This window comes from Sinocyclocheilus rhinocerous, unplaced genomic scaffold, assembly GCF_001515625.1.
Source record: "Sinocyclocheilus rhinocerous isolate Xijiao unplaced genomic scaffold, SAMN03320098_v1.1 scaffold1386, whole genome shotgun sequence".
Lineage (NCBI taxonomy): Eukaryota > Metazoa > Chordata > Actinopteri > Cypriniformes > Cyprinidae > Sinocyclocheilus > Sinocyclocheilus rhinocerous.
The window spans coordinates 1002167-1013832 of NW_015660628.1; the positions used below are offsets into that span (position 1 = coordinate 1002167).

The 11666-nt window shown below is 38.5% G+C and overlaps 2 protein-coding genes across 3 annotated transcripts in view; both read right to left on the reverse strand.

Annotated features, from left to right (window-relative positions):
* LOC107725363 (monocyte to macrophage differentiation factor 2-like) overlaps positions 1 to 1106 on the reverse strand; it is an 8222-nt gene extending 7116 nt beyond the window's left edge. For both annotated transcript variants that reach the window (XM_016534600.1, XM_016534599.1), the window contains exons 1-3: positions 964 to 1106; positions 599 to 741; positions 47 to 91 (exon numbers count right to left, since the gene is read on the reverse strand). The gene's annotated coding sequence lies outside the window, so the exon portion shown is untranslated. The remainder of the gene's footprint in view (positions 1 to 46; positions 92 to 598; positions 742 to 963) is intronic.
* Positions 1107 to 4039: 2933 nt separating this feature from the next.
* LOC107725391 (caskin-1-like) overlaps positions 4040 to 11666 on the reverse strand; it is a 48558-nt gene continuing 40931 nt past the window's right edge. The window contains exons 16-22 of the mRNA XM_016534632.1: positions 9975 to 10085; positions 9451 to 9552; positions 9067 to 9205; positions 7556 to 8511; positions 6646 to 7273; positions 5505 to 6321; positions 4040 to 5392 (exon numbers count right to left, since the gene is read on the reverse strand). Coding sequence (XP_016390118.1) covers positions 5296 to 5392; positions 5505 to 6321; positions 6646 to 7273; positions 7556 to 8511; positions 9067 to 9205; positions 9451 to 9552; positions 9975 to 10085 — 2850 coding nt within the window. The 3' untranslated portion in view covers positions 4040 to 5295. The remainder of the gene's footprint in view (positions 5393 to 5504; positions 6322 to 6645; positions 7274 to 7555; positions 8512 to 9066; positions 9206 to 9450; positions 9553 to 9974; positions 10086 to 11666) is intronic.

Below are 11666 nucleotides of genomic sequence, written 5' to 3' on the forward strand. Positions count from 1 at the left end.
AAAGAGAAAAAGAAAAAAAAAAGGGTAGAAAATGGAAGGGTCTCACCTCTTACGAAGTCACAACATCTTCCATTCTTACCATCGGTGAAAGCTGATAGAAACAAAAAGGAACATTAGTAACAAGCATCATACCTTAAATGCCAGACACCACCAGTCAAAGTTTCCACATTTTGACCAATACATTTCCATGTATATTGTAGCAAGGTGCTAAGTGGGATTCAATTTCACACAAAATGGGGCGGGACTTATTCACGTTTGTATATCATATGGTAGACTAATTCAAGTTATACAACCACATTAGTATTCATATACATTAAAACACTAACAATAATGGGCCTGGATCCATCTAGGTTAACCAAGACTACACTCTACAAATTTCCGAAATCTCTAACATGGGGGGAAAAGGGATATATATTGTACCATACTCACAAAAATCACATTTGTCAAGCAAAAGAGCCTCAGACTAGAATTTATAATCAGCTGCTGTAATACAGCGTTCATACGAGGTGTCAGAAAAGTATTAGAAGTCATCAGCGGCTCCAACTCCAAGTCACATTTATTCAAGACCAAGTGTGTGGACCAAGCTTAATTCACTTACCACTAACTTAACCCTTCGTTGTGTTCATTACGATTTATAATCGATGCATCAAACGCAGATATTCAACAGCCTAAAACGCCTATGGCGCGAATCATCCGAGGCCACGTGCTTCATCAATCCCATCACGAGGCAAACTGGAAACTCTACAACCAGAATATAAAGAAAAGTTTAACATGCAGTTCATGCGTAAACCCAACTCGAGCACCTCAAACGAAAATCTAGTTTAACGAACTCACACGCAACAAAGTCCTTAAATTTAGACATCATTACTAAATCTTTAGTGATGGTCTTAAATCATTATCATTGCCTTCTTAAGCGAGCGTTGAGAAACTAAACTAAACCGGCAGCAAAAGAAGAGTACTTACATGATTGCAATCACAAAGCAACTTTCTGAAGAGGACATGTTGCACTGCAACATTCTCAACATACAAAAGTTCGCTGAACAAAGAGAGAGGACTAGCTTTATGCCACGGTTTTTATAAGAAGTCTTCTTTGTGACCTCCACCAGAGTATCAAAGATGCGTTCAAAGCTCTTGTATGCCCTCTGCTGGTTGGCTTGAGTCTTTGCATAAAATACAGACATTGACCCCAAAATAACAAAGTGAAAAGTGACGCGACATGTGGCCAAATATGGTGACCCCTACTTGGAATTAGTGCTCTGCATTTAACCCATCCAAAGTGCGCGCACACGCACACAGTAGTGAACAAACACACAGAGCAGTGGGCAGCCATTTTTTGCTGCGGCACCCGGGGAGCAGTTGGGGCTTCAGTGCCTTGCTCAAGGGCACCTCAGTCGTGGTATTGAAGGTGGGAGAGAGCACACCACTAACTTAACTCCTCGTTGTATCCAATAACAAGTTATTTTTATTACAGTTTTTCTCAGTCGCTTTGGTGCATTTCTCAAATCAGAAATGAAATTCTCAAAACTACTTGTACAACCTCCACATCATCTAGTCATTTGTACATCATAAAACCAGTTTCTCATAACTATAGTTTTCTGTGCAATAGTCTTACCCCTCAAAACATCTAGTCTTTAGTTCATCGTATAAGTCATTAAATGCAAAATGGTTCATCTAATTGTCATAAAGTGTCAAGCACATTTTTTACATATTATTATTAGACTTTTTGTAAATTTGCCATGAATTGTGCAAGTGAATCTTGACTTTCACTAATGAAGAGAATGTAGATCAACCAATGATAAACCATTTCTCTGAAATAGCTCAAAGGCTCATCTCATGAATCTTCAGTTGGAAAGCATATACTGTATAGACAGAGGACAATACAAGAGATACAAATTATGACAATTTTTTATTTTCATCTTTGTGCCCATATTTCTTTTTCCTTTTCTATATCACAATGACAGTGTGTGTGTGTGTGTGTGTGTGTGTTTCAGTCTAACATAAAACCAGAATAATGTATCTGTGACGAAGAAGAAGAAAGAAGTGAAAGTCAAGAACTTGAAGTTGCTGTAGTCGTGCCACTGCCAATACGGTAGTGACACCTTCAACATTTAATGTCACATTTGATTCAGCACAATATGTAAGTTATTCTTAAAGACATTTATGCATTTAAATGAGTGTTAGTCTGCTCCACCTGAATGGAAGTGTTTCAAGATGATGAAAAGACAAATAAAATACAACAACAATGGAGAGTTGTTGTTCTAATATTTCATGGCCGTTTGACATATTCTTGCCTGGTCAAACTTATCCAATGTTGTTTCTTTTGATTGTGATCCTCCCCATTGTTTATCTTCCTTTTTTATCTGTATGATAAAGCACCAATGTTATGTAAATTCAACAGAGAGGCAATACATATAAGGATAATTGCTATGTGTTCTTCTTATGTTCTTCCGTGTCTTAGTGTGGCACCAGTAATAATCAGATGTGTTTAGCTTCGGGCATGCAAACTTTCATTTTCACTTTTAAACATGTTATCTGATAATGTCCTATTTACAAGGCACCAAAGGACTAGAATGCTAGAATGCATGACTAGAATGCATCCTGAGATGTGTTTTTTTTTAGAAATATAAAATAACCTGGAATAAATACATAAATGCATAAACATTAAAATGTTAATTTCTCTGAATTAGTACATTGTGAAATGGCTAGAGAAACAAATGTCTTGATTCTCCCCTCGAGACTCTAAATCCCTTAAGATCACTTAGGAATATTAAAAATGTTGTACAAGCAATCTGTATTGTGGCATGACTTGACCGGAGTGCTGAATTACAGAATGTGCAAACCAGTCCATATGAGCTCTTTTAAATGCTTGAGGCACCTCTACTGTCGGTGTGTAGGTGATTCAAAAGATGATATCATTGGCTGCTTCACAAGTCATGCTTTTTGGGTCATTCAACAGCCAGGAGGATGGGACTGAGTACAGGTGGCCCAGAGATTTTGGGGGTCTACTACATTACTCCCTAAGAGTCACTGCCATTTAAACCGAATACATGATAAAACATCTAGGTTATTAAAGAAATGTTAGCACTATTTTGTGAGGGGAAAAAAATCCTGACCAGCCATATAGCATCATTAGCTCAAACAATGGCCTTCCGTTTGTCCAGCTAAGATGGGGGAGTGTTTGGAAAACTGGAAACTAGAAAAATTGTTATTTTAGCAATTCGATTTTCTAGTTGTGCAGAAATGGCACACTGCAACCACTTTTTGTGGTATATGGATCTGCAATGTTTAAGGAGAATAAAACAACATGGTTAACTTAATGTGATTTTTGTTAGATCAATTTGAATATTATTTGTGGAAGAAAACTGTAAATATTCTTTAACTAATTATTAATTATTTGCTTATGCATATTCCAAACTACCTCAAACAAAAGTTTAATAGCATTCCTTAATATGATTCAAACCAAAATATAAATGGCCGTTTAAAAAAAAATAAAAAATAAAAAATGCATGACCAAACTGTCGGATGCCACTGTGGTTATATTCATAACAATTTATTTATATTAATTCCACATATTCGCAATGCTTTTTACATGGAAGAGGTCTTTGATGATATTTTTTTCACCAGGGTCAAACAAACACATTTGCCATCTGAAGGTTTACACAAAATTACAACTGATTATTACACAGTTTTACACTGTAAACGATTTCATACTCCAACATCTATTCCATTGACTTTGCAGGGTCATAATCAAGGACAACATTGTCATGATTGTCGGAAAATGTTCAGTTCTGTTGTATCCCAGATGGCTGGTTTTAAAGTATCACTAATAAAGCTAAAATTAATAACATGGTGCATGGATAAAAAATATTGCTCTGTAGTCTTATACATCTTGTGATGACATAGTCTTATATTATCTAATTTTAGCCACTTGTATAGAATATGCAACTTCTCCTGTCAGCAAGCCTTTTTTTGTTTGCATGACAAAACAGGAATAATTGCACTGTCCAAGAGATTAACACACACTCAGCCCTTACAAAAAAAGTACTGTGGTGGTACTATGGTAACAGATGGTAATACAACAGTACTGTATGATTACCATATTCATGTACTGTAGAATTAACATGATCATCCAAGCTACTTCAAAAATACCATGGTACCATGTCCAAAAACATGGCACATTTTTTGTAAGAGAAAACAAACATATAGTCTCTTTCCCAAAACTATAAACATACACTTCCTAATTCTCTCACTCTCAAATTGACCTCCCCTCCAAACACACAAACAAACACACATAAACACTTATTAGAGCACATTAGGAATGAGCAGGTGTCTGTAGCATTCCATATTGATGCATTCCATACTCTAGACTATCAATGATAACTATAACCTATATGTCATATATACACTACTCTTTCCAGCATCTTATTCTGAATTCTGTCTATATCTATGTATTATACCATGGGCAGGGTGGGATTTGTCAATGCAAGAACTACACTACACAGTCAAACATTCACACACACTGACAACAACAACAACAGCAACAACAATAATAACATACATAAAGATTACAATATACCTTTTCAAGTCCAAAGCTTTTCTTCATTATACTTCAAGGGAACAAAGAAATCTTGCACAAAATAGTCCAAAAAAGTCTGAATATCTTCAGGGTCATAAATAGGGTTGTGCTCTTCATATATTTAGTCCAAACCAAGTGTTTAGTAAATTTTCCAGCTGAAGACCACAAGGTGAAATTCAAAGTTCCCCTTTACAATGTGGACAAGTTCTCAGCAGAGATGTGGAATAGAACAACACAGCTTCCTAACATCATATAAGAGAAAACGACTTACTCTTACCACTGCCATCAAGAGAAATATTCATCGATATTCAACTCTCACCCAACATGTAGTGCACACATATACACACACTCATACATACTAGCATTTCTCTGCTTAAATAATATCTAGAAAGCTTGTCACATAGTTTCTCTTAATTTTGTGCTTATCTCTGGAAGCAGCATGACAGCAGGTCAGGATACATACTTGCAGTACCTACTCTGGCCACTAGAGGCTGGTGGAGAATGAAAGGGTTTGAGAAAAACATTAGTCAACAATTAGGCTTTTTCTTAGAGATGCTCAGTTGTAGTTTGACTTTTAAACATGTCGGAATGGAAGAGATTCATTTGCCCTATTGAGTTTCCAATCCTGCTGAGATGGCATCCTGGTGGTCCTCACTGAGAAACTTCAAGAAGCTTAAGAGTGTCACACTCCCTATGGAATCTGGTTTACCTTTGGGCTTTTAATCTAACATGGCCTCCAACTGATCCGCAAGATCATCAAACATGCTGCCAATGTCATCGAGAATGTTGACTGTGCTCTTGTTGTCCACAATGGAGCTGAAGAGGAAAAGAAAGAGAAACTAGAGTAGACAGAATGGAAGAGATTTCAACAAGTAACATCATCAGAAAAAAGATGATTTGAAGAAAATTATTTGTTTAGTGTTTGTACCTGTCATCCTTCTTAATCTTCTCCTCCACAACTTCCAGAGCAGCAGCCAGGGATGCACTGGTCTCCTCCAATCTGAGTTGTACCATGTCCCCCAAAGCAGAGCCCCCTGTTTCAGCAACCTTCAGTAACCCTTGGCTTTCCACCTCTGTCTTTCCTTCTCCATCTTGTGGTTCACCCTCTACTTGTGTCTGTCTGGCTACACCTACCTTCCTCCTTCTCATTACCACCAGTCCTGCTCCCTCCCCTGTATCTGAAATCAGGCCTTGTTCACCTTGAAACATTTGATCCACCTGGATCAGACCTGTCCTTTCCATTCTAGCAATTCCAACTTCCTCTACTCTTTCTTGCCTCCTACCGTCATCTTCCTCTCTTTGTTTCTCTACTTCTCTTAGCTTCTTTTGCACATCCATTCCAGGCAGTTCTACTTCCAGAGGGCTTGGGATGTCCACTGAGAGACCAGCCATGGAAGACCTCGGGGGCTTCACTGGAGCTGATCCTGAACCTGGTGTAGAAGGTGTTTGTGGGGTTTGGGGTGTCTGAGGAGTCTGTGGGCTCTGAGCTGGAGACGTTGCTACACGTGGGGAAAGCATGCTCCCATCCATTGGTTTTGGGGTGACTGGGCTCAAAGTCTGTGGTGGATGCTCCAGTTGCTCAGATGGAGCTTGGCTGAAGGAGGCACTGGATGGGCTGAGAACATCTGCCTGAGGAGAGCCAGGAGTTTCGATTGTATGGATTGGTTTGATTTTTACCGGTTTGGGCAGTGTAGGAGGCAGATTTGGCTTGGGAGATACTGGAGGTGGGACTTTCTTAACCTCCACTATATAGAAACAAACAAAAAAAACAAAATATAAAACTTGTCCAAATCATTTCATAAAAGTCTTTTTACTACATTAACCATAAATCAGGAAGGCGTCTATTGCTATCTGGCTATTTAAATGCGAGATACAAGCTAAGCAGAGATCTGGTTTCCTTGAGCAACTGTAAGGAAATACCCAGGAACTTCATGCATGGATGCATTTCTATTTTTGCTTGTTAGACTGGTTTATACTTACTTGCTAGTTTGCTACAGACGGACCAGTCTGCAGGACAAAGAGTGAGGAAAAAATTAGAAAATTAATGATCTATTAGATTGCATTGTTACCTGGGCTATGTTGACCTTCTGGTCCAGGTAAGGGAACCCTCCTTGTAGGAGTTGGGGGATCTGGTTTTCGAAGGGCCATTCCTGGTTTAGGTGAAACTAGGGGTTTTAGTATTTGTCTGGGAAGAGAGCCAAAGCCATCATGATGCAGTTCTTCCTCCCTACCACCATCTCCAACACAAGCTTCTGATACAGGCCTTCTCCGAAAGTTCTCTGGCCCATCAGTGCCATTACTCTGTGGTGGAGCCAATGCTTTGGGCCTTCGCTTTATAGTACTTGTTTCTGTCAGGTTAAAATGTTCACTATCTGAGTGATGTGGGGGTCGTGGTCTTCTCAAAGTTGCTGTGGCATCCATCCGTGACCACTCCTCTTGTGGCAGAGAGGAAACTCCCGCTTCCAGATGAGTGATCATGGAACGTGGACGTGGTTCAGGGGCCTGTTTAACTGGTTGGGTTTCACGAGGTGCTGGTCTATGATGTGTGGAGTCCTGCATGACTCGGTTAATCTCTTCCTCTCGTACATCATCATCAGGCTGCTTATGAGAGTCATAAAATTCGCTGACTGTGCGGCGGCGACTATCTGCGTCAGAATTCAGAACTTCACGGTTCTGCCGCAGGAGGTTATGGCTTGCCTGGGGAACAGGTAAAACATCAAAACCGAGCTGGGCATCAGTACTCACTCACTATTCAAAATGTAAATGCATTGCATAGTTCCTAGTTACTTTGTCTATCCAGTTACATGGTGTACTGTATGCATCAGAAAAAATATGAAAGCTCATGTATTTCTATACAGAACATTTTAATTTGTGAATTGATTTTAACGGCATTGTAAGATAAATTTAATTAAAACAAGCACTGGACCATTGGGCATTAGCTATGGTAGCTTAAAACAATGCCTAAAACTGTTTAATTACCTGCAGATAACCACTTCTTTTACCACTGCTTCCGAGATTGGACATTTCAAGCATGGCAGCAATGTCTCTTACGCTGCCCCCAGATGAAGTTTTTTCTGAGGCAATGCCACAGTCACTACGTCTGCGCTCCCTGTATGTCACATTGAGTAGCAAATTGTTAGCCCTATTTTCACTAGACCTTGCATCATCTGCTGCAGCCTCATCAGCCAGGTTACCAGTGGAAATGGAAGAGCATGAACGTTTTGGTGGAGTTGGAGGACGAGTCCGTCTGCGCGGCCGAGCTGTAGCGAATGACTGACTGCGATTGACACTGTTGATGTCAAGAGTTTCACTAGAGGCTCTCGAAGAGCTGCTGGGTGTAACCCTATGTCCACCTAGTGTGGCGTATTTCACAGACGAGTCTGGCATGGGTAAGTCATGCTCAGCATCAGTAACAATGGACTGTCCGCGTCTTGGCTGGGGCAGAGTTTGACTATTGCCCTCTTCGGTTTCTCTTTCAGGCGGTAGGCAAAGTAGGGGCACAGTACGAGCGTGAGCATGCGAACGAGGAGAGTTGCAAGGCCCTCTAGCCCTGCTCTGTGTTTTTAGCGGGGAGGAAGGAATGTGTGAAGGAGAATTTGAAGCAGAAGATGAAGTTCTGCCTTTAGTAGGGGTGTGTGGAGGTGTTGGGGTGGGACTCTCAATTGAGCTGGGTTTCTTCAGAGGAGGAGGGGCATTAGCTCTTTGTATGCCCCGCCCTTGGGTGCTGTGGCGGGGAGAGCTACGCCCCTCCGAACGTCCCTCTGCTCTTTTACGTATACGAACAGAGGGGACAGAGTTCTCATCTGGTTCTGTGCTGGTTTCTAATGATTGTTTTGAATCTGTGCTTTCTTCTAACTGGCTCTCCTTGATGGCAATGTCTGCTTCTGGAGATTCACTCAGTCGTTTGATGGCTAACATCAACTTCTTTTGGTGTCCTTGGTGGGAAAGAAAAGGCAGAGGTGGAAAGTTATTATTTTTGTCTGTTAGGTTCAGCCTGTAAGTTTTCCCTGCTGAAAAGACCAGCATGAATTATTAGAACAGTATCAATGGCACCTGGTACCCTGAGTCATACCAAGGATTTGGCAATCAGGCCTGATTGTGGTTTAAGTCAAGTGCTGACAAAAGAGGTGTGCCAGCATCTTCTTGAAAGTTCTCATACCACCACAGAAGAATGTAGACAACAAAAAGAAGAAACATAGACTTTATGGCTAAACAACACATAGGATATTCATCTGATATCCAACTTATTCAACATCTATGCTTTAGAGTATTCAAATATCCTCCTATTCCTCATGACATTTAGTAGCAAAATGTAGTTGGTGAGGCTGCTTGATCAAGGAAGTCTAGTTGGTTAAGCTAGATAAGAAGACTGGTTGGGCACACCAGCACCAACATGCCTCCATCCAAAACACAATATACTGGTGATCATTCATGCCAGTCTTTTCTGCATAAATTCTAAATGTAAACATAAGTATGTGTAGTATACATGCCTAGTTTAGTGATGCCGATCTCTTTTAGGTCCTCCAGGGTAATATCACTAATGAAGTCCATATTGTCATAGCCGTTTTGAACCAATGTCTGGTAGTATTGATTGAGACCAATTGCCGACAGCCACTCAGCCAGATTTGACTATAAGATGCAACAGCAAGTTCACATTACACATCACATAAAATTGTACATGTGAGTATATAAATACTGTATAATCAGCAAACCACTTTATATAAAAAAAAAAGAGCATGAATTTCATGTAAGGCCTGATAATCATGTTCTACAATATAACTTTATAAATGTACATATTTGATAAGAGACTTAAAAATAGACAAATTCTGAAATTTTGAATTCCAGATTTCTGGAACCCCACTTTTTTCTCTTACAGGTTTCTCTTGAGGTATCCAGTCTGGGATGTTTATTTTGCTGATCTCTGAAAGCATTTTCTTCCTGTGCCCTGGTTTTGTCACTCCAATAGCAGTGAGGTCCTGTGGGGTGCACACACATACACACAGCTTATAAAATCTCAAAATTGATATAAACAGTTAGAATAATTGTAAATATAATATATATAACAATTAAAGAACTATTTGCAAAAATGTATTATGTATTTTACTATTCTGACTGTCCCTATAATGTAAAGTGGACCCAAAAATAATAAGGGCACTTAAGTCACTCTCTAAATTATTTGAATGTTATAATGATATTTTGTGTTGAAAGTCTCAAAATATTTTTGGGGTCACTATGCATATATAGTTACAGAATGCAACATTTATTCTGTCTTTAATAGAATAAAGAATACATCATTTTAATATTTCAAGAGACTTTGCATCATATGTATTAAATGCTTACACAGACACAAGGAATGATGATTGACAGCGTTTATCTGAGCTTTGTGTGTTTGCATTACCTCTGGTGTCATTCTGCTTATGGTCTGCAGGTCATAACCAGCAGTGAGAAAGTTTGTTGTGTAGAACTGCAGCTGTGCACTAGTGAGCCATTCAACAACAGCCTCTGAGCTCTAAAACACACACACACATACACGGCAGGGAAAAACAGAAATGCATCAATAATTCAGACATTCCTTTGACAGATTCATGATTCCAAGTCCAGATATGTTATCAAAGTGTGTCAGGCAGTCCACACTATAACCACTGTGTGGCAGCAAATAACATACTTCCTTAAAAATCTTACTTCACTACCCAAAAAGTATCATGGCAATACTATGGTTTTACTGTAGGATATATTCTTTAAAATACCTTGATATAAACGCTAACATATGAATATAGTAATCATTCATTGTTATAATACATCAAGGTACTATGGTATTTTAATCTGATACTATGATGGTGCCAATTTACTAACACAGCAACAGCTTTGACTAAAAAATTATCATAATATGTTATATTTATTAGAATTCACACAATCTTTCAAATAACTGGGGTCAGTACGATTTTTTAAAAAGAAATTAATACCTTTATTCAGCAGAGCTGCATTAAATTGACCGAAAGTGAGAGTAAAGACATTTATAATGTTAATATTAAAGATTTCTATTTCAAATAAATGCTCTTTTGAACTTTCTATTGGTGAAAAAATCCTGAAAAAGCATCACATTTTCTACAAAAATACTAAGCAGCACAACTGTTTACAGCATTAATAACAATACATCTTTCTTGAGCAACAAATCAACATATTAGAATTATTTCTAGAGGATCATGTGACACTGAAGACTGGAGTAATGATGCTGAAAATTCAGCTTTGCCATCATAGGAATAAATTACACATTAAAATATGATGAAACAGAAAACAGTTACTTTCAATTCTAATAATATTTCACAACACATTTTTTTGATCAGTGCTTTGGTGAGCATAGGAGACTTCTTTTAAAAACATTCAAAAATCATACAAACCCCAAACCTTTGGAGAGTAGTGTATGTTTAAAAGTGTATAACCTTAAGTTGTACTATATTCATTCTCATTAAAACACTCACCAAGTATCTGACCACAGGGGTTAAAGCAAAAAAAAAAATCTTTTGACTGAAAATTTTTCCTCGGCCAAACCCCATTCCACAGCCATACCTGTCACACACCCAGTTTAAGAGCAGTTTTTTTCTTGTAATTAGGAGCGCTTGTCCTCCTAATTTAAAAAATGTAGGAGGGAGTTCTGATCAATAATAAAAAATTCTGATCAAAAATTAGCCTTCCTAATATGAGGTGAAGTGATTTACAGGGGCATATTCTTTTTAACTTTGCAATGACATCATTTTCATCTGTCAAATTCAAAAATGTATGTTTATAAGCTTTTTAAAATTTCTATATGAGGCTCAGAGGTGGCATGAGTGCACATACATTCATGTGGAGATTAATGTTTTAAAAATAAAATGTTGAATACAGAAATATTAAATGATTTAAATAACTGAATATATACGCTAAAAATGAAGCTAAATCCGCCAGCAGGTGGCGGCAAGCCACTAATTTTATCACTGAATCATTCATTCAATTGATTCGTTCGAACGGCTGATTCATTCAGGAATGAAGCAAGTGACTGTCTTTATGAATGGGTAATCATGAATCACTGACTCACTAGATTCGTTCAAAAACG